Raw genomic sequence first — 22,542 nt, 5'->3', positions numbered from 1 at the left:
AATGGATGCAACGAAATCTACTAGAGTCAATTTCAGAGTAAGTCAGAATAAAATCAAATATAAGAGTTTATTATTGTCAGGTAAATGTATCATGCCAATTACATAATCAATTTGAAGATAATAGATACAAAACATCAAATAAAAGATGCATACCTGAAATTAGAAAGATACATAATAATGTTGTGTGTCTGAAGGACAGGATGGAAAGAAGCTTTCCCACAACTACACTCTGTGGGGTGTGAAGACAAATGGCTGTATGTGTTTGTACTGTCCATATCTCAGGAGATCAAAGTATCTGAGGTTCTGTTTACCTTACAATGCTCATTTCTAGACACCGGTGTTCTGCTCAACTGTATATTTAATTTTTACATCCACATTCTGTCATTATGAACATTTTTGTAAGATTATAAGGTAAGGTAACAGGGTTGACAGTTGTACAGTTTAATGTAGTATTCCTGTTTACCTGTAGCTCAAACAGTAGAGTATGCATTTCATGGATTTGACCCCCAGGAAGCGCATAAACTAAGATGATTACTTTGAATGCAATGTAAGTCACTTGTATAAAAGCATCTACCAAATGCACCAATGTAATGAAACATTTAATGTAAAGTGTTGTGCTAAAGAACATGAAATGACAAGGTGCTTCTTTAATGCTGGGAACAGGCGCCAGATCAGGAGTCTCCATCTAAAGCAGGAAAATGAAAACATCACTAATCTACAAGACAAGTAGCTTTGTAATAAGTGGAATGATGTGCACATTATCCCAATTACAAAACTGTTGTACGACATTTAGCTCATGTTAGCTCATCATAGTATGATAATCAATTATTTTGATCCATTTGATCTTCTTGCTGTTCTTGTGGTCATGCTCTTACACCTAAAAGAAAAACAAACTCAGCTATAAAGCACCTCCAACAAACAATCAAACAGTGTTTTATGTGAAGCTGTGATCACATCACCTTAATCACAGCAGTACATTTGCACGTCATTGAGAGCAGTGTCATCTCCTATTCCCTGTGGCTCTTCTACCCGTGACTTGATACCGCAGATTCCTCTTCCCTCACACATTCGACTCCAGTCACCCAACGTGCCCCAGAATGTACCGCCAACCTCCAGAAGAGAACCTTCACTGCATTTGAATCTGGAGAAAATTCAGATAGGACAATATTATAATTAGGGCTGTCACTAATGATTATTTTGGTAATAGAGTAATCAGACGATTATTTTGATGATTAATCAGGAAATCAGATTTTTTTTTTTTTTTTTTTTTTTTGAGGTATTAAAAAAGCCCTAAGCAAACAATACCCTTTAATATGATGTATAATAACACTGAGGCAATAATATTTGGTTCAAATAAAGTTCCAAAAGCAAGTAATCATATGGTTTTATAGAACAACACTGTTAAAATACATAATATAATATAAACAATCCACTTATGTACATTATGTATTATAGCTAATGCTTGCAGTGAGCGCCAGCGGCCTGGTGATTGTTACACTTTACAGCAGATCAAATCCTTGTTTAATATTGACCGAATGATATTTAATTTACATGTGCACTTAATCTTTAACATTTGGCCACTTCTTTATGATAGACATGTTACATCCAGTGTAATTTCGTGAACAAGAACACGTGGACATCAAAACATGCAAACTCAGAGCCCGGGTTTAAAACTTTTATTTTGAAATAGCGATGAACAACAATTTGCATATTTAGAAATATATTGATGTATTCTCCTGTGTTGGTGTAGGTTTATAAATAATATATCTTACAAATGTAATGAATGGTGCACATTAGGATCCAAGATGAATGCAACACAAACTTAGCTACAGCCTAGAGATCTCCAAAATGGGATGGGAGCTCAAAAAAAGGAGCGTGGCTTCCTCCCATTGACAGACAGGCACATAACACACATGCGTGATTTCCCCCCTAATTCAGTTCAGCGCAAACTCCACCTCACAGCCATTTCTTAAGATTTCATTGGTCATGTCAATCACAGTGCTAATTGACTACAATGCTATGCTGCAACAACTTTTAACCACTAACCTACACCCTAACCTTAACCAGTGAAATTTGCACTGAATAGCATGTTAAAGACTAGAAACAATGTTAAATGTATGAACATTTATTTTGAAATGTAAGACAATTACAAATGGATGAAGCCAGAGCCAATAGCGAAAGTCTTTGCACATGGAGACCCCACCCACTTTTAAAGGTTCTGCCCACTTTTGGAGTTCACGCCCTATTTTGGAGATCTCCGGTCTGTAGTTCCCTTTCAGCCAGCCACATTCGACATTACTGTTCTGACCATTTAAGTAGTCATTTAATTTTGGATTTATTTCATTGGCTAAGATATATCATGTGACTTAGGTTAGAGGTCACGGCAGCCATCTTAGATTTCACTTCACTTTAGAGGGTATGCAAGTGACGTCACAGTCGACCGTTACGGCTGCGGTCACGTCCACTGAGTGGCAAAAGACTGAGCGGCAGCATTGGTTTTCAGCGTGAATGTCACGAAAAACACACAAAACACATCCAAAACGGGAAAGAGCTTTGTGATTGACTGTACAAATTTTGTATTTTTAGGTAAAATCATACCGTATTGTCATGATCACCGTCTGCTCCTGTCAGTTCCCGGACTACACTTCCCACAATCCTCTCTACCTATCACATGCACTCATCACACCAATCACCTGTTGCCACATCCATACTGATCACCTCACCCAGCTGCTGCTCATTATCAGGACTATAAAGGACTTCCACTCACACCACCTCACCGCAAAGTATTGTTAACTGTTGTTGCAATTTCAGAGCGTTTATTCCCTGTTTGCCTGTCTGTTCTCGACCTTGTCTGTTCCTGTTTTTGATCCGTTGCTGCCTGTCCTGATCCTTGCCTTGTATACTGTTCTGTGAGTGATATCTGCCTGCCTTTTGACCTACCGCCTGTACCCTGACTACGACCCTGCCTGTCCTTTGCTGCTCCTGTTTGTTCCTGATTGACCCTGCCTGTACGACCATTCTCATTCTTAATAAAACGCTGCACTTGGATCTCCTGCCTGAGCCTCCCATTCACAACAGAATACTTCGCCATCTACGATCCAGCAGCTTCCACAAGTGTTTCCAGCCTCAACATGGACCCAGCTATACGTCTCATCCGCCTTCGTCAAGGTAATAGTACCCTGGAGGACCACATTCAGAAGTTTCTGGATATTGCCTATTATGCAGACTGGCCTGACTGTGCACTTATAGACTTTTTCTGCGATGGCATTAATCAACCCCTCCAGGATAAACTTAGACAAGAGGGACCGCGTTCATCACTTACTTGCTTTCTGGATTATGCATTATTGACTGTTGGTTCTCTGTTTACTGTGGGGGTCGCGGAGGAATGCGACACCATGGTAGATCACGTAATGGCCGCCTCGCCAGATGACACTCACAAAATGGCGGTCACCACAATAACAACACCAAGTCAAGTCAGCACTGATCGCCCAGAGCAACGTCACGTCTCCGCTGATCGCCCAAAGCAACGTCACGTCTCCGCTGATCGCCCAGAGCAATGTCACGTCTCCGCTGATCACCCAGAGTCACGTCACACCTTCGCTGATCGCCCAGAGCAACGTCACGCCTTCGCTGATCGCCCAAAGCAAAGTCACGTCGCCGCTGATCGCCCAGAGTCACGTCACGTCTCTAGATCAGTCCGGGAGCGGAGAGGGTTGCATTCCAGTGTGACTGATCCACCGCTGATTTCAGCACGAGCGGCTGGCATTCCTAAGCCTCCGCCGGCCGCTACGCTCTCAAGCCAACCGGCCGCTTCGCTCTCAAGCCAGCCGGTCGCTTCGCACTCAAGCCAGCCGGTCGCTTCTCACTCAAGCCAGCCGGACGCTTCGCACGCAAGTTCGCCGGCGGCAACGCACGCAAGTTCGCCGGCGGCAGCGCTCTCAAGTTCGCCGGCGGCAGCGCTCTCAAGTTCGCCGGCGGCAGCGCTCTCAAGCTCGCCGGCGGCAGCGCTCTCAAGCTCGCCGGCGGCAGCGCTCTCAAGCTCGCCGGCTGCAGCGCTCTCAAGCTCGCCGGCTGCAGCGCTCTCAAGCTCGCCGGCTGCAACGCTCTCAAGCTCGCCGGCTGCAACGCTCTCAAGCTCGCCGGCTGCAACGCTCTCAAGCTCGCCGGCTGCAACGCTCTCAAGCTCGCCGGTTGCCATGGACTCAAGCGCCCTGGATGCGATGGACAATATGGCTGCTTTGCCAGTGCCCACGGGCAAGATGGCCGCCCCCTCGGTGCGTAAGGATGCAGGAGGCGTTCCAGCCACTGAGTCCGCTCCAGAATCCGCTCCAACCAGTGAACCATTGCCTCATCCTCAGAAGAGGAGGAGGAGGAGGAGGAGGAAGGCGGCGTCCTCCTCTCCTCTAGACACAGACGCTCTTCAAGAGGCCGCTGTGGGTCTGGAGACCATTCCAGTGGCCTCTCCTGCTCCGCACAAGCGCCTTGCCCTGCCGGCGCCACCTGTGCTCCTTGCCCTGCCGGCGCCACCTGTGCTCCTTGCCCTGCCGGCGCCACCTGTGCTCCTTGCCCTGCCGGCGCCACCTGTGCTCCTTGCCCTGCCCGCGCCATCCAAGCTTCCAGCCCTGCCGGCGCTGTTCAAACGGCTTGCGCTGCCAGCGCCACTCAGGTGTCTTGCCCTGCCGGCGCCACCTGTGCGCCTTGCCCTGCCCGCGCCATCCAAGCTTCCAGCCCTGCCGGTGCTGTTCAAACGGCTTGCGCTGCCAGCGCCACTCAGGTGTCTTGCCCTGCCAGCTTCACCCACACGCCTGGCCCTGCCGGCTCCACTCGAACTCCTTGCCCAGGAACCTGCGACGGACCCCGCGGAAATCCCCAAGAACTTTTTTGGGGGGGGGGGCAGTAAACCTGAGGGTGGGAAACTTGTGGGTGGGGACCTTGCCCGACCACTGCTGGCATGGGCCTTTGAACGGTTATGGCCACCTTTGGACTGCAATTTATTATGGCCACTAATGGACTCTGACCCGCTGGGGTCATCTATGGACTCTGTTCTGCAGTGGCCGTCCAAGCCACCTGACCTGCCGTGGTTGCCTGAACCACCTGACCTGCAGTGGCTGCCCAAGCCACCTGACCTGCCGTGGCTGCCCAAGCCACCTGACCTGCCGTGGCTGCCCAAGCCACCTGACTTGCCGTGGCTCTCCGTGGCACCTGACCCGCCATGGTGGCCGAGTTCCTGGAACCTGCATTGGGGACCCGGTTCATGTCTGCATACCAGTCCCCAATGCACCCACCCCCCCTCCCTAGCTGTTCCGTTTACGTCGCGAGGATGCGCCTTCCGGGAGGGGGGCATTATGTCATGATCACCGTCTGCTCCTGTCAGTTCCCGGACTACACTTCCCACAATCCTCTCTACCTATCACATGCACTCATCACACCAATCACCTGTTGCCACATCCACACTGATCACCTCACCCAGCTGCTGCTCATTATCAGGACTATAAAGGACTTCCACTCACACCACCTCACCGCAAAGTATTGTTAACTGTTGTTGCAATTTCCGAGCGTTTATTCCCTGTTTGCCTGTTTGTTCTCGACCTTGTCTGTTCCTGTTTTTGATCCGTTGCTGCCTGTCCTGATCCTTGCCTTGTATACTGTTCTGTGAGTGATATCTGCCTGCCTTTTGACCTACCGCCTGTACCCTGACTACGACCCTGCCTGTCCTTTGCTGCTCCTGTTTGTTCCTGATTGACCCTGCCTGTACGACCATTCTCATTCTTAATAAATGCTGCACTTGGATCTCCTGCCTGAGCCTCCCATTCACAACACGTATATTGTATTGTTATATATTATGTTGACAACTCATCAATTAAATATTTTCGATCTTATATTCTGCATAATTGTGTGTTTTTAAATAAACACTGTTTATAAATACATACTAATATACTAATACTATACTATAAAACTATATATGTTTTAGGGCTGGACAATATGACGATATAACATTGATATAAGTGATTACGCGGATTTAAACCTATATTGTAGTTATATAAAATATTCACATGCAGATTTGCTTTATGTACTTCCCCACCGTCGAAATCAGGCACATATAAATGTCAGGAAACACCACTCCAAGCTGCATGTCGATATCCATGGATTAGTTTTATTTGGCAAGTTGTAAGGAACACATTCAATTCCAACCTTTAGTGTAATTCGTTAGTTTTACTCGCGTTTTCGCAGTTTCATCTAATAAATCCAGTCACGCAGCAGGTTCTTTTGCCACTCAGTCCAGCTGAGGGAGCGCGTTTTCGGCAGTGATGCAGCAGCAGATGTCTCTCTGATAAATGCAATATTCTTGTCATTTAATGCCAAAGAGGCCATCGTCTGTACGTTTAATTGTTCATTGATTTTTATTTATGTTAAAAAAGAAGTATGTCATGGCATTTAAAATAATTTGTTGAACATTCATCAAAGAAGATTGCTAATATCTCACTTTCATATATTAGCGCTAAATTCTGTATCTCTCTTAAAAGTTAGATTTATTCTTACTTGATACTTAATATATGCTTTATGTTTGTATTTTAGTTTCACAAAATACGATGTTGGCAACTGAAGATTTCAAGTAAAACAATGAAAGAGAACTCTTTTGGTTTCGAATTTTTCTTCATCCCTCATCCTGTTTAACTGTCGAGGTGCCACCTACTTGCAGCAGGGACAGAATAGTTACATCCATGTTACATTTGCGTACATTCATGTCTCAATTATCCCTCGATTATCTCTGAGCTTTGCGTTCGAGGGCCGGGCATATCAGTACAAAGTCTTCCCCTGTCTCTGTTGCCACGCGTTTTCACAAAGTTCGTGACAATCACACTGACCTGTCACCAAACCTTCAGCCCGTGGTTGGCAGACAGAAACAAGGAATTTGAGACATGGCAGCTGTTACGTTCCACGTGTCGTGTGCACTTTTGCGCTCTTCTTTTTTTTTTTTTTTTTTTTGTTCTTTTCTCTCTGTCTGCAGGTTGGTGTTTATTGTCTACTTCGACTGCCAATCATTGCTGATGTCATGATGTCCGGCCCATTCGTTGATGCGCCAGCTGTATTTAATGGCTTGATGTGACAGTGTTTGGCGTGCGCCAGATTGGCGTACCTCGTGCTCCAACGCGTCCAGTTATTTCGGGCTATGGCCATTTGTTTCTTTAGTTAACTCATTTGGTGCCCATTTTTCTTTGTTACGTGTGTTTTGATCTAATTATAGATTTGTTTAATAACGTTCGTGTTGGAGTATTTGTTACTGTGTGTCGGGTTCGCGTTCGCGTTCACGTGTCTTACCAAATATGACATGAGCTCTCGGCTTTGGTTTGGATTAGGTTAATTTATACTATGTTAGCCTAGGTTTGTGAGTGTCGCACCACCCATGTATTTTTGTTTGTAGATTATGATAGTTTAGCTTGGGCGTCGTATACGCTGAAGATTTCGGTTTTGTTTTCACATTTTTCTTTTGTTAGTTTAGAGGTTATCTGTAAGGATTGATTTATTTTGTTTATTTCTTTTATTTGGGCGACACTCCTGTTTCTTCTATGTATGATTATATTTTCTTCATTTAACCTTTTTCTAAATTATTTGTAAAAACATAACGTCAAAGTAAAATAATTTAAAACTGATCTGTTTGCTTCATCTTTGGTCTGCACACCTTGAAACAGTTGTCTCACTTAAATGTTATGAGAACATCCCAATTTTATCATCAAACACGTAACACCGCGATAAACACCAGGAACAAAGAGAATGCTCAGATATGAAAGATACAATGCCAAAAGGCACACAAATAGAGGTAATGACATGTTTAAACCATAAACTGCTGTATCCAGTTAACTAATAATAAGCAGAGAGTTCTGGGAAATGGAGTCTGGGAATAACGTCAATGGTGACAGTAAGGGACGAGGCTGACATCTGGTGGTACATAATGTCATTAGCAGCTGACAGGTGTACCATAGAGGGTTAAACAGCAAAAAAAGAAAAAAAAAAAAAAAAAAGTACAACTTATAGTAGCACATTCTCACCTGATGTTGTTTGCAGCCGTATCATCTTCAATTCCTTGGGAAGATTCGACTCTCAGCTGGAAAGTTGTCAAGAATCCAGCAGGACACCACTTGATATCTGTCCACTCACCCCAGCTGTGGAAAAACACAGTTTTATTGATCAAATCTATTATTTTTAGGAAAATCATTTGTCTGGCTTATGGAGAAGCTGCTCCTAACCCTTAAAGGATTAGTTCACTTCAGAATTAAAATGTCCTGATAATTTACTCACTGCCATGTCATTCAAGATGTTTATGCCTTTTCTTTTTCTTTTTTTTATTTTTCTTTTTACTTAACTTTGTAGACACTTGCTTCTGGCTACATCACACATGATCTTTCCAACATGATTACGGAATGCGTGGCACATCGCAGAGCAGTGCAAGATGAGCATTTGTGGTTAAAAAGTATATAATTTTTTATATTTTTTAGAAAATGTCCGATGGTTTCTCTAGATAAGACCCTTATTCCTCGTCTGGGATCATGTAGAGCTCTTTGAAGCTGCACTGAAACTGACATTTGGACCTTCAACCCGTTGAACCCCAGTGAAGTCCACTATATGGAGAAAAATCCTGGAATGTTTTCCTCAAAATTACTTAATTTCTTTTCGATTTAATAAAGAAAGACATGAACATCTTGGATGACATGGGGGTGAGTAAATTATCAGGAAATTTTAGTTCTGAAGTGAACTAATCCTTTAATGTGAGAATTCCAAATAATTAGTTTTACTACCCATTACCTTCCTACAGATGACTGAACAGTGGTGTAGCTGCGAGGCGGGCGCAATGAGCTTGTTATATGGACACAGTGAAGACGTATCCCATTGAGCGCTGTGTTATCATCCCAAATACCATACAAATATGGTTCCACCTTAAATTACAAAAAGCAAAATGACAATCTTCTATTTGAAAGAAAGCCTCAAGCAACCTCTTAAAGTTAACTCATAGTTATATTCATCTTCATGTTCTTTAGTATTAAGCAGGTGCAGTTCCCTGATATTAAATGACTAATGGCAACTCCACTGTTTATTCACCAATTCACATGTTTAACTACCAACATATTACTGCAACTTACCTTCAGACTAAACCCTGCAGCATACATTCCAGATGAACACATTTCTTTAATCCCCCACGACCCCCACTCCATTCCATTCGGCACAGTCAGCAATGAATTGTAATTTCGTTTGATGCTCCTCTCATTACGTCTTTCTGTGGACTGAACGCTCACATGCAGCCCAAAAATGGCTAGCAGTGAAAACGCAATTGAAAAGAAGTGATGCATTTCTACAGCACTGGCTTGATGGATAAAAAAAATACTGATTAAATTAATTCTGTTTGTACAAAAACTGACCCCAGGTTTCTGAGCTGTCTGAGATGTTATTGACCCAATCAAAACATTTGCATGGTTTATCAACATTCCAGGCCAGCCAATCTGCAGCCAGGAGCACTAAGTCCACGTCAATGACCTTTAAATGAACACGCAGAAATAAAAATATCTGTATGTTTAACCATTAGTGTCATTGGAAAGTGTTTTACATATTAAAATTCTTATAAAATGCTTGATTTGGTCATTTTAAAGAGAACCCTGGTGTTAAGACTTGTATTGCTTAATATAACTTAAATGATGTCTCTTACTGAAAAAACACAGGGCTTAAATACACAGTGAACAGAAGAACTAATGAGACTACTTAATAAGACACAACTGAACTGGTCAAATGAGTAACCTAAGAAACAAACAAGTGGTGGGAAACATGTGACAAAGGAAAATGCAAACAGAAAGTACAAACACGTGACATTATGCAGTAAAAAAACAACAAAAAAACATGAAAGCTTTATTGTGGACAAAGGGCGATGCCATTTTGTTTAGGTGCGCAGTTATATTAAGCCATACAAGTCAACACCAGGGGAGTGAACATCATTCACTCACCCTCATGTCGTTCCAAAGCCGGTCAATATTCCATTCCAATATAGTTTCTCCAATATAATATCAGATTTTCACACAACTTGACTTCTGAAGTCATAGGATAATTTGCATGAAGAAATAAGTAGAGATTAGTAGAATAAGTAGAACATTCTCAGGTAGCAAAAGCATCATTGTTTGTCCAGAAATGTTCTATAGTCAGAAGATGATTTCATTTTGACGTTATTATAGCTTGAAGATTTACTGATATCTTATTTCAAATTCATAACTGTATCTTTCACAATAGTGAAGCAACAGCTGAGAATCTGCAACACAACACTTTTTTTCTTACAAGCATGGTCACCTAATGATGAACAGATATCAATACATCAACTCTATGAAACACAACAATGGTGACACTCAACAAATAATGAACTCTTGAAACATTACAAAATAAACCAACAACACAAACTGCTAAAAGTGAACCAAAAATAAGTTCAGCAACACAGATAAAACCAACAAACAGCAAAAAAAAAAAAAAATTCACATATTCATACACATGAATGTGTATGTCAGGCCATAAATCCACAAAAACTTGGCATTAGCGCTTGCATAAACACACTTCTGACAAACACAGAGAAAATATCTAGTAAAAGCATGTGCCCTTTGAAACAGCTTTGCTTGATTGTTTATTTAATTTTTTTTATCTATGTTTTGCAGTGAGTACTTTGATCCTAACACCTTTAACCTTATTATTTTTTATTCTCAGGTTAGGTAAAGTAAGTCGAGTCTGACCTAAATTATAAGAATTTTAAAATACTTATAATTTGGTCAGAAGACTTCTCTGTAGTTCATGTTCAAAGCCTTAAAACACTAAATATCAAAGCCTCAGTAGGCGGTTTTTGTAATCAATTAATTTCCTTTCCTTGGTTACTTTTCTTTTTATAATAAACAAAAATGTAAAGGCAAATAAAACTTTATTAAAGTATAAAATACAATAATCCCACTTTGAATTAGTACTGGGCTTCTAGGCGTTGGGGGTTTAATGATCAGTATCCAAACAGGAAATCAACTCTTCTGGCTTTTATACTCCAGCTGTTTGCTGCCAAAGTTATATTCTAATCTACTATGAGGATTGTCGATTATGCTGGTCATTCCCAGGGAATGCATGAACGGATAAGAATGCATTATAAGTCGCTTTAGATAGAACAATCTAATAAATGATCTGATGTAAATTGTTGTGCAAAAGAATATGAAACTACAAGGTTCTGTTCAGAAAGTCTTTAATGCTGATATATTTGGCACCCGTTTTGACTGACAGCAGAAGTTCAGGAGTCTTTCAAAGAATATAAGAAACTTACTAGAAGGAATAAAATAATATCAACTCCAATAATAGGGTGGGATGATGTCCAGTCAGCATCAGATTCTTTTAGGCTTTGTTTTGTGATAATGACCGACTGACTGTGAATTATTCCTTACAAAACTGTTGTATGACATGGTTCATGTTAGCTTATCATAGTATGATGATCAATTATTACAATCCATTTGGTCTTCTTGCTGTTCTTGTTGTCATCCTCCTACACCTGAAAGAACAAACAGATTTAGTTGATCTGCAGTATGTGTCAGTCTGAGGTTTAGATTGAGATCACATCACCTTAATCACAGCAGTACATGCGCACGTCATTGAGAGCGGTGTCATCTCTTAAGTATCCCTGTGGCTCTTCTACCCGCGTCCTGATACCACACATCCCTCTTCCCTGACACAATGGGCTCCAGTCGCCCCACTCGCCGCGGTCTGTGCCGTCACCCTGAAGCAAAGAACCTCGACTGCAGTTGAATCTGAAATAAATGTGAAAGTATTATGTTCAAGTGCATATGCTTTTTTGAATTTTACCTTGCATTAAATGTGGGATGGGAAAACTGGGCCCTTCACAAGCTCCCGTTCAAGATGCTTACACAGAAATGCATTATCACATGTGTTCGCTCCCAAAATTGGTTAACCTGAAGGACGCGTACTTCCACGTCACTTCCAGACCATTTTTTAGGTTTGCATTCGAGGGTCAGGTGACAGGGACAGGACCATGTACTGGTCGCGGAAGCTGCCCTTGCCCCGTTAAGGGAAACTGGCATTTGCATTCTCAAATATCTTGATGATTGGCTCATTCTAGCTCACTCTCGAGATTTGTTGTGCAAACCCAAGGACCTGGTGCTCAGGCCTGCCTTGTGCCTCATATTCAGTGATATTGCTTAATTGAGCTGCTTGATCAGGGACCTTAAACTAAGACCTTAATGGCAAATTCTAACCAGAATGTTCTGCCAAATACTAACCTGATGTTGTTTGCTGCAGTATTATCTTTAAATTCATGGGAAGATTCGACTCTCAGCTGGAAAGCTGTCAAGAATCCAGAAGGACACCATTTGACTTCTGTCCACTCACCCCAGCTGGAGAAAAACACAATTTATGGCTTTTTTGAAGGTTTATTGAAGACAGTGAAGAATTTAGTGATTAAATCAGGAACTGTTTTCAAGAAAATCCTCAGTTCATTTCACTAGCCTATGAAGAAACTACTCTTTAATGTAAGAATTCTTAATAAACCCAGAGTAAACCTGCTGTAACTAGTTTTACTTCATTACATAGAGTCTGAGTCCATTACCTTCCTACGTCAGACTGAACGAAGGTGTCATCATTTGAGTCTAACAAGTCTTTGGTCTGAATGACACAGTAAAGACGAATCCCATTGAGTGCTGTGTTGTCCGAAAAACGACGTTCTTCCACCTAAAAACAAAACAAAAAAACAGCAACAACATTAAGACAATCCTCTATTTGATAACGTTCGTGGCAGGTAGAGATTAACTAGGTTAACTAACATGAATAACAGCTAAACCGCTTCGTTCTTACTGCACTGCAAAAAAATAATTAAAATTTAAAATATAAAATCAAGATATATTTACTGGAGAAGCAAAATTAATTTTGTCAAAATGTGTCAAAATTGAGTGCTTAAAACAAGATAAAATATGCCAACTTGTTAAAAACTATTTAATAAAACACAATAATAAAATAACAATAAAAATAGTTTTAGGAATGTTTAACAGGAAAACAATATAAAAGTACTAACTATTTAAATTTACATAAGATTTACTATTTAAAAACAACTGCAGTGAACCTAATGTCGTTTATAGTCGTTTACATAAAACTTCTGTCATGTGAAGAAAAAAATGACAGGACTTGATTTTACACTTCGGGAATTGATCATGAAAAATTCTGTTTTCCCTCTGAATTAAGTTTATATTTTCTAACACCATTGGCAGCTACTTTTTCTTGTTTGAAACTCAAACTCATAATGTGATAAGTCAAGATACATTTACTGGAGAAGCAAAATGACTTAAGAATGTTTAGATATTTGTACTGAAAACAACAAAAATACAAAGTTAGAAAATCAAACCCTCTTCCAGGAGTCAATTTACCTTCAAACTAAACCCTGCGGCGTACGTTCCACTTGGACAAAATTCCCTTTGACCCCACGACCCCCCCTCCAGTCCATTTGTCACAGTCAGCAATGATACAAAAGATCTTTCTATGCTCCGCTCGGAACGTCTTCCTGTGGACTGAACGCTCACATGCAGCCCAATAAAGGCCAACAGTGTAAAAGCGAAGGAAATGAAGTGATGCATTGCTACAGCAGTGACCTGGTGGATACAAATAATGATTAAATGAATTCTGTTTGGTTTCTAAACCAAAAACTGACCCCAGGTTTCTAAGCCATCTGTGATTGGTCAGTGGAACCCTCTGCTTCTTTATTGAGCCAACCAGAACAATACATTTATATGATTTCATCAATAACTTCAGCCAATCAGCAGCCAGGAACACTGAGCACACATCAATTCCTGTAAATGAACACACAAAAATTCAAACATCTGTTTGTTTAAACAGTAGTGTCCTTGGAATGTGTTTAACTCAGTAAAATGTCAATGAAATGCTGAGCTGATTTTGTAATTTTAAAAAGTTTAGAAATAGTAAGCAAATAGTAAGACCGACCTTAAAAACATTCTGTCATCATTTACTCACTCACACTCATGTTGTTCAAAACCTGTATTGCTTTCTTTATTTCAAGAAGAATTTAAGTGTCATAAAAGTATTTTCACACAGCTTGACTTCTGAAGTCTTATGATAATTTGCATGAAGAAATTAAACGGATCATACTCCTTTAGCAAAAGAATCAGCGTTTATCCACGTAATCGAGCAAGACAATAATGCAAAACTAGATGATTGTGCAAGTCACGTAAACACACTTTAGACAAACACTGAGATCGGTCGAATTGCCAGTAAAATCATGTGCAATACAAGTCTCTTTAGATCTGCCACATGCACTAATGTAATAAATGATGTGATGTGCAGTGTTTTGCAAAAGAATATGAAACTACAAGGTTCTGTTTAGAAAGTCTTTAATGCTGATATATTTGACATCCGTTTTGACTGACAGCAGAAGTTCAGGAGTCTGTAGAAGAATCACTAATATACTAGAATAAAATAATATGAACTCCAATAATAGGGTGGGATGATGTCCAGTCAGCCCCAGATTCTTTTAGACTTTGTTACAAAACTGTTTTATGACATGGTTCATGTTAGATTATCATAGTATGATGATTAATTGTCTTCTTGCTGTTCTTGTTGTCATCCTCCTACACCTGAAAGAACAAACATATTGAGTTGATCTGCAGTATGTGTCAGTCTGAGGTTTAGATTGCGTTCACTTCACCTTAGTCACAGCAGTACATGCGCGCGTCATTGAGAGCGGTGTCATCTCCACTTCCCTGTGGATTTTCTACCCGTGTCTTGATGCCGCAGATTCCTTTTCCAACACACGCTGAGCTCCAGTCGCCCCAATCACCCCAGCCTGTGCCGTCACCCGTCAGCACAACACCATCACTGCAGCTGAACCTGGAGAACATTCAGATGTGACAATATTATGATAAAATATGTAATTGTGCTGCTGGATTGAATGTCAGTCACATGCTGCATAACCTTATTTTGCTGAGTTCAATATGTTCCTGGGTTTGTTGATCCTGGAACAACATTCAAATCAACCAATCAGATTTGAAGGACAAGTTTACAGATTATGTCAAGTTTAGGCTTAAAATCATGAATTGATGCTTCTACATCTGTGTTATTCATCTATCATTTCCCTCTGATTTTTGGGATAACTTATGGGTAGGGTTAGGTTTAGGGGTAGGAATAGGAATAGGGTTAAGACTAAATTTTCAGATTAGAATGTTGTTCCGGGATCAACAAAATATGTTGACCCAGGAATGCGTCTAACTCTGCAATATCAGGATGTGCGTCACATGATCACCTGCAGCCTATGGCCTAATCACAACCACAATCAGCAGCAGGACTGAGTGTGATATTAACTAAACTGCTTGATAAGGGAATACAGTCTTTAAACAGCTAAATAAATCCAGCATGACTTACAACAGCACATTCTCACCTGATGTTGTTTGCGGCCGTATCATCACCAATTCCTTGGGAAGGTTCGACTCTCAGCTGGAAAGCTTTTAAGAATCCAGAAGGACACCACTTGATATCTGTCCACTCACCCCAGCTGAAGAAAAGACAAAGAGGTTTCTTGATCAAATTGATTATTATTTTCATGAAAATCCTCAATTCACTTATCTAGCTTTAACACTTGAATTTAAGAATTGATAATAATCAGACTCCATTACTGTCCTGCGTTGGACACAACATTTGCGCCTGATACTCTGGAAGGATATACACAGTGAAGACGAATCCCATTGAGCGCTGTATCATCACCACTGATATGTGGTTCCACCTTAAAACAACAACAACATTGAGACAATTGAAAGAGCTGAAACTAGCCCAACCATTTATCTTTATGTTCTTTAGTACAGACCCTTAAAAATCTTAAGCAGGTACAGCAGTTGTTCAAAAGTAATCAGATTTGGATCAAATGGGTTGTTCAAAAGGGGAAAAAAAGGATTCTGAAATTAAATTAGATCACAAAATCCAATCTTGGTTTTAATCTGAATAAAATCATCAGTTTGTGTTGTTACAACTTTTTAGGTTGATTGGGATATTTGATCCAAAAAAATCTGGATGATTGATCCCATCAGAAGGGTGGATTTCAGGAACAAAACTTTATTAAAACTTTAAAACTGCTCAAAAAATTCAACATATTTATCATATAATATACATACACACATATATTTTTATTATTTTGCTCTTGATTATCTTAAGTGTTAAAGTAATACATTAGAAATAGTCATATTCAGCCTTTCGGTAAGCTAATGTACTGTAAAGTAAAAGATTTTGGTGCCATAAAATAATCCCGAAACAGCTGAAAGTATCAAACAAAAATATTATATTTAATTAAAAATCCCCCATCTCATAGTCTTTCTATTAACATGTCCCTTTAGGGGCTCCGTAGAGCACAAGTAATCTGGATTTGGTAATTTGAAAAAGTGTGTATCTGGATCAGGGTGATCCAATCCGGATGAAAATTTTTGAACAACTGGCCCCTGGAGATTAAATGACTAACTGCAACTCCACAGTTTTGAACCTTTGAAGCACTAATCCACCAGTGTATTAGCAAAATAGTCAATGCCCAACTTACCCTCAGACTGAATCCTGCGGCATACGTTCCACTTGGACACATGTCCAGAACCCCCCACGACCCCCAGTACATTCCGTTAGACACGGTCAACACTGATTTGTAACTTCGGTGTGTGCTCCGCTCGGAACGTCTTCCTGTGGACTGAGCGCTCACATGCTGCCCAATAATGGCTAGCAGTAAAAACATGGAAAGGAGGCGATGCATTGCTACAGCACTGACCTGATCAATAAAAAATACTGATTAATTTTCATGTAGACAATCTGCAGCCTCAAAGATATCAATCATCAGTTGATCAAGGAGACACAGAGACAGTGTACCACAACATTCTCAAGTTAAGGAAGAAGCCTCAAATTTATACACAAGATTTAGCAAAATCATCCACAATGTCCATGCCGTCCAATCGTAGTACTCAAAGATCAACCAATACCATATATGGCATATTAAGAAATATAATAACTAGTAAGAGAGGGCAGATGTTCGAATGCATTCGTGTCTTTAGTTCCTGTTTGTGTGAGTGTATAAAGCCTAGTTCTGGTTTTGTCTAGGTGTGTCCATTATGTGCAGATAACATAAAAAAAAGAAGTTACACAAGGGAAGTCTTACACAAGAATAGTCAAGAAACAAGAAAATATTAACAATTAAAGCCACTTTAAATGAATTCTGTTTGGTTTATAAACTGCTCTAAGGATTATTTTTTCTGATCATTTTTTTGAGTCGATCAAAACATCTTCAGACTACATTTACGCTTTATCAATATTGTGATGTCCTGGTTCTACCCAATGAGCAGCCAGGAGCACCGAGAGCACATCAATGACCTGTATGTGAACACACAAAAATACAAACACTGATCCAATAAAATATACTTTTAACCGTCAGTGTCCTTGAAAACTGTTTTTCTTGGTAAAATGCCTAAAAAATGTTTTGTAACCCCATCATCTCATAAGAGATGAGAACTCAAGAGAGCACAGTGTGTTTATTGCAAATGTACAACCAAGTTTATTAGAAAATATTCAAAAGTTGCACAACGGTTAATCAGAAATGGCAAAGAAACAAAACAAGCAAACAATTGTAACCACTAAAGATAACAATCATATGCAATGGCAATTGCTCTACACTCAATCACAAATAAAACAATTCAATTCACATTTATGTGTAAAGTGCTTTTCACAATAGATATCGTTTCAATCGTTTCTTCTTACAGAGAATGAATGTCAACATTACAATTTAGAGTATTCTGTTATTGGAGGTGACTGTCGGTTAGGTTTTTTGCTCCTAATTCGTGCCTCATCCCAGACCTCTTAATTGGCAATTGAACGAGCAATCACTCAGCGCTGAGGGAGAATATAATCTCATTTTATTGATAAGAAAAGAGAGAATATATAGAAAGAGTACAAGGGGTGTAGTATAGGTTCAGCCAATGAGAGAGAGAGTACATCATATGGCTCATGGTATAGGAATGTGATACATATAGAAAAACAAGTCTAAATATGGTCATCTCCCGGTTAACTATCCAGGAGTTCCTTGCTATCCCAAAGACCTTCTCCTATGCTTTGTAATACAAAAAGCAAGGGACCATTCCCTGTCTCCCATTCTATCCTAGTAGAGCCTTGTTCCTTATATGGGAATGGTTCCAGTACATAAAGAAAACCATATGTTTAAACATAAGATAGCTTCAACCGTGAACAAAAAAACCTCTGTCCACTTTCCTTCATTGCTGAGACCAACATAAAATCTATCAGTTGCCCCTTTTGGCAATAAAATTGCCACACCCAAGTCTCAGCATTACTTTTTCATATACAAATACAATCACTTTCTTTACCTTCAAAATCACAACATTCTTCAGCAAACATTTCCTTCATTTTTCTTCAAAATTACTAACATTTAACAGTTCTATTCATCAAAGCATATTGAGAGGATACAAAGGTATTCATAGCACGATTAATCAAAGTTCTAATAAATGGAATAATACAACAGATAATAAATGCCATAATTAATAAGATTACACCTATAGGAATTAAAGCAGATACAAGCATTTGTTGCCATCCTGTGAGCCATGCTAAGAACCCACTTTGATTATCAGTTACTGCACGTCCTTGTAATTCTTGAGCAATTTTAGTCATATTTTTTAAACCCTCTGAGATTAAATGACCATCTGCATCATTCTCAGGAATATAGGTACAACAAGAGGTACCAACAATAACACAGACTCCTCATCCTGCCGCGGTTAATTGATCTAAAACTAGCCTGTTTTGCAGGGCAGTTAAACGGAGTCCTCGGAGTTCCTGTTGAACACCAGCCAATGTGTCTCTTGTAGTATTGATAAATGAAATTAGCTCATATCTTGTAACCTCAACTTCAATTTGAAGACTAGAAACACCTATTCCTGGAAACACTGCTTTCAGTACCAGTCCAGAGTCGATGTTGCATTGGTACTGGATTATCTCTGCTCAAACTACTAGTTGAACTGCGACCAGAGAGGGAGCGTTTCTTTTTCTGTTTTTGTTTTATCATAACGTGAGGTTTGTGTGGTTTAATAACCATGGAATATTCTTCCAAAGTTACTAGAGCACATCTTCCACTCCAATCTTCTGGAAGAGTAGTGTAGACTTTATGTCCACACAGCCAAAACCAATCTTTGACAGCTCTAGTTCCCCGTGAAGCAGGAGCATATCTATAGCAGTTTTGACCTGGCACAAGTGCACAATGTTTAGATCACACATCTTGAATAAAAGGATTAGCCCATCCATAAGCAATCATAGTAGATATAGGATGTGGTGTTCCTTTAGAACAGTCAGTCATATTAGCTTTTGGATAATGCAGAATACAACTCATACAACAAGACATATTTTCTACCTCGCAACGATGGTATGTTCGATTACATTTACTTTTAGGTATTACCCCCAGTCTCACTGTTCCAGTTTCTCTTTCCATACATAATACTTCGGTTCAGCCAGTTTTGTGGGCTTCAGACACTTTATCAGCACCTGTTGTCCTGGAATGAAAGGATGAGTGGGTTTTTCTGCAGGAAGAGGGAGAGAGAGAGAGAGAGAGACACATCACCATTGATGCTATTCAAGGTTTTAATTAGGGAATCCACATAAATCCGTGATGATCACCTCCGTGTCACCTGTGGAAAAATTGCCAGCGTGACCTCTGAACCATGGGGTCGGGAAAGGTCTACCCATAAGGATTTCAAATGGAGACATCTTTGCTGTTGCTGATGGTGACATTCTAATTTCTGTCAATACGGCAGGCAGCAGATCAACCCAATTTCTGTCTGTATCAAGATACGCTTTATTAAGACGATCTTTGATAACCCTATTCATGTTCTCAACTTGTCCACTAGATGGAGCGTGAAACGGTATATGTAATGACCAGGTAATATTAAGCTCTTTGGCTAACAACTGCGTGACTTTGGAAGTGAATGGTGTTCCATTATCACTATCGATAACCATTGGTATACCAAAACGCGGTATAATATCCTTAGCCAGAACTTTAACTACCGTCTGTGCATTTTCTTTTCCACACGGAAAAGCTTCAGGCCATTTAGAAAATCTGTCAACAATCACAAGCAAATATTTATTATTTCCACAAGGAGGCATGTGCGTAAAATCAATTTGCAAGTGTTGAAATGGTAGCTCAGGATGTGGTAAAGAGTCATGTTTAGTTGCCTTGTGCTTGTTGATTTGAGCACACACCAGGCAAGCATCCAATATCAACAGAGTATTTTTTCGAACATTTGCTATGCAATAAGATCGATTCAACATTTGTATCACTTTCTTTTTTGACACATGCGATACACCATGATAATGTCTACATAGCATAACAATCGCAGATGCGGGTAGTGCAAGTCTACCTTGTTTGTCTCTAAAGATTCCGACTTGATCTGGTTTTACTTCATTGTCTGACCAGTAAGTCAGATCAGCTTGTGTAGGGTTTGCTTAATATTTTAATGTCCAAATCATTAGTCAATAATGAATTCATCATAGGCACATCTGTGCCCCTTTCGCTTACATGTGGACTTAATATTACTTCTTTAGCAGCCCATTTCGCTACTTCATCTACAAATCTATTTCCTTTGGCTTCATCTGTTACTCCTGAAGCATGTCCTGCTACTTTAATAACAGCGAGTTTTGATGGTTGTTGTGCTGCATTAATGAGTTCCGCTACAATGCTATGGTGAGCAATTGGTTTTCCATCTGAGGTTTGAAAATTTCTTTCTTCCCACAATTTAGCAAAGTCATGGACTATGCTATACGCATATTTTGAGTCAGTGTATATATTAACACACTGATCTTTTGCCAATTGACAAGCTCTCGTTAAAGCAATTAATTCTGCAACTTGTGCTGACTTGTATGGCAAAGAGTATGCTTCAATTACATGATCAGGTAATTCAACAATAGCATACCCACACAAGTATACATTATCATTTGGCTTGAAACAGGATCCATCAATATACCAATTCTTCCCCTCCTCCAGGACAGATGTAGAAACATCTGGCCTGCAGGCAGTCGAAATCTGGATTCTGTCCAGGCAATCGTGGTCATCACTCTCAAATTCACCTTGTGTCAGCAACCTGTGCAAATGTACAGTAGGGCCATGAATAACAGAAGTTGGTTTCAAAATCAAATTAGCAGTAGCTAATAATATAGCCTCATAGCCAGAGCGGCGTTGAGCAGTCATATGTTGAGTAGAAATATTGCTCATAATGACTCCTACCTGATGAGGGGTATGCACTATCAATTTGTGATAACACAATTTTTTCAGCATCTTGTACCATGATCGTGGTGGCAGCCTGTGGCAGCCACTGCATGCAAACAAGCAGGAAGTCCCCTGGCTACTGAATCCAGAGTTTTAGACAAATAAGCTATGGGACGAAAAGTACTCCCATGCTCCTGGGCCAGGTATTCTGCGGCTGTGCCCCCACTTTCATGCACGTACAGGTGAAAGTCTTGAGTGTATATTGGGAGGCAGAGTGCAGGAGGTTTCATAAGGGAGGATTTCAAATGTCTGAATGCTTGATCCATCTCAGCTGTCCATGTAATGTCCTCTGTGTCCCCCAGAGTAGCAGTTCGTAGGACTTTATCATACATGGAACAGTTGGGCACCCATGATCGGCAATAATTAACCAGTCCCAGGAAGCTTTGCATCTGCTTCCGTGTTGATGGGTGCTTGAAGGTAGCAATAGCTTTCACTCTGTCAGCAGACAATTGCACTTTGCCCTGTGACAGTTCATGTCCATGGTATTCGACCCTCTTCTGTACCCACTGTAGTTTCTCTCTTGAGGCTTTGAAACCAGCCTCTGCCAAAATGTTGCAGACAATTTTAGAGGCAGCAGCACACATGTCCTCAGTTGCACCAGTGATGAGGATGTCATCTGCGTATTGAAGCAGACAGGTGTTTGGAGGAAGTTTGGCATTTTTCAGTGTAGCGTGCACTACAGCAGAGAAAACAGCTGGAGAATCACTGAACCCTTGTGGGAGTCTTGTCCACGTCAATTGCGAATTTTCCAAAGTAAAAGCAAACAATGGCTGAGTTTGGCGATCAACAGGAATGCTGAAGAAGGCACTGGAAATATCTAGAACTGTAAAAAATGAATGTTCAGAAGGAATAGAATTAATTATAGTTTGCACATCAGGTACAATAGGAGACAATGGTGTTACCAACTCATTAACTTTTCTCAAATCTTGAGTTAAATGCCAAGATCCATTTGCTTTCTTAATTGGATTAATTGGTGTATTATAAGGTGAATGAGTGTGCACCAGGATGCCTTGAGCCAGTAATTTATCAATAACAGGAAGAATACCCTCCACCTTTTCTTTTGAGAGGGGGTATTGTTTCTGATACACAGGCTTGTCTGTTATTAGCTTGGCAACATAGGGCTGGACATCAATGAATCCTGCGTCATCCTTATGGGCCACCCAAAACTTGGGGTTAACGCCCTCAATTTC

General features: G+C 40.4%; 3 protein-coding genes across 4 annotated transcripts; all 3 read right to left on the bottom strand.

The window, feature by feature from the left end:
• Positions 1–75: 75 nt before the first annotated feature.
• On the bottom strand, positions 76–9,505 carry LOC137012948 (vitelline membrane outer layer protein 1-like). 2 transcript variants are annotated; one of them, XM_067376480.1, is made up of 5 exons: positions 9,138–9,505; positions 8,803–8,933; positions 8,049–8,162; positions 960–1,141; positions 76–685 (listed from the first exon to the last, which is right to left on the bottom strand). In XM_067376480.1, the coding sequence occupies exons 1-4, from the start codon at positions 9,477–9,479 to the stop codon at positions 961–963; spliced, it is 768 nt and encodes a 255-aa protein (XP_067232581.1). In that variant the 5' UTR covers positions 9,480–9,505; the 3' UTR covers positions 76–685; position 960. The 2 variants fall into 2 exon arrangements, with proteins under 2 accessions (XP_067232581.1, XP_067232580.1); XM_067376479.1 differs by having other exon boundaries at positions 76–877; positions 9,138–9,502.
• A 352-nt stretch (positions 9,506–9,857) lies between these two features.
• On the bottom strand, positions 9,858–13,774 carry LOC137012951 (vitelline membrane outer layer protein 1-like). The gene is made up of 5 exons (XM_067376482.1): positions 13,428–13,774; positions 12,617–12,738; positions 12,291–12,404; positions 11,617–11,801; positions 9,858–11,545 (listed from the first exon to the last, which is right to left on the bottom strand). The coding sequence occupies exons 1-4, from the start codon at positions 13,632–13,634 to the stop codon at positions 11,618–11,620; spliced, it is 627 nt and encodes a 208-aa protein (XP_067232583.1). The 5' UTR covers positions 13,635–13,774; the 3' UTR covers positions 9,858–11,545; position 11,617.
• Positions 13,775–13,907: 133 nt separating this feature from the next.
• LOC137012954 (vitelline membrane outer layer protein 1-like) lies at positions 13,908–17,284 on the bottom strand. The gene is made up of 6 exons (XM_067376485.1): positions 17,195–17,284; positions 16,592–16,810; positions 15,684–15,790; positions 15,449–15,562; positions 14,720–14,901; positions 13,908–14,648 (listed from the first exon to the last, which is right to left on the bottom strand). The coding sequence occupies exons 2-5, from the start codon at positions 16,793–16,795 to the stop codon at positions 14,721–14,723; spliced, it is 606 nt and encodes a 201-aa protein (XP_067232586.1). The 5' UTR covers positions 16,796–16,810; positions 17,195–17,284; the 3' UTR covers positions 13,908–14,648; position 14,720.
• Positions 17,285–22,542: the final 5,258 nt, after the last annotated feature.

This window comes from Chanodichthys erythropterus, chromosome 22 (assembly GCF_024489055.1).
Source record: "Chanodichthys erythropterus isolate Z2021 chromosome 22, ASM2448905v1, whole genome shotgun sequence".
NCBI classification, from domain to species: Eukaryota; Metazoa; Chordata; class Actinopteri; order Cypriniformes; family Xenocyprididae; genus Chanodichthys; species Chanodichthys erythropterus.
This window is presented reverse-complemented; position numbering and strand designations above follow the sequence as displayed.

Bases quoted from the DNA above. Each gene is read 5' to 3' on its own strand.
- LOC137012948 (XM_067376480.1), bottom strand. From the start codon at position 9,479: ATGTTGATAAACCATGCAAATGTTTTGATTGGGTCAATAACATCTCAG. The intron at 8,163-8,802 runs GTAATGGGTAGT...GTTTTTCCACAG, and splicing joins GTTCAGTCATCTGTAGGAAG to CTGGGGTGAGTGGACAGATA. The intron at 1,142-8,048 runs GTGAGAATGTGC...AATTTTCTCCAG, and splicing joins ACGGCTGCAAACAACATCAG to ATTCAAATGCAGTGAAGGTT.
- LOC137012951 (XM_067376482.1), bottom strand. From the start codon at position 13,634: ATGCATCACTTCATTTCCTTCGCTTTTACACTGTTGGCCTTTATTGGG. The intron at 12,739-13,427 runs GTAAATTGACTC...TTTTGTTTTTAG, and splicing joins CCGCAGGGTTTAGTTTGAAG to GTGGAAGAACGTCGTTTTTC. The intron at 12,405-12,616 runs GTAATGGACTCA...GTTTTTCTCCAG, and splicing joins GTTCAGTCTGACGTAGGAAG to CTGGGGTGAGTGGACAGAAG.
- LOC137012954 (XM_067376485.1), bottom strand. From the start codon at position 16,795: ATGCATCGCCTCCTTTCCATGTTTTTACTGCTAGCCATTATTGGGCAG. The intron at 15,791-16,591 runs GTAAGTTGGGCA...TGTTGTTTTAAG, and splicing joins CCGCAGGATTCAGTCTGAGG to GTGGAACCACATATCAGTGG. The intron at 14,902-15,448 runs GTGAGAATGTGC...AATGTTCTCCAG, and splicing joins ACGGCCGCAAACAACATCAG to GTTCAGCTGCAGTGATGGTG.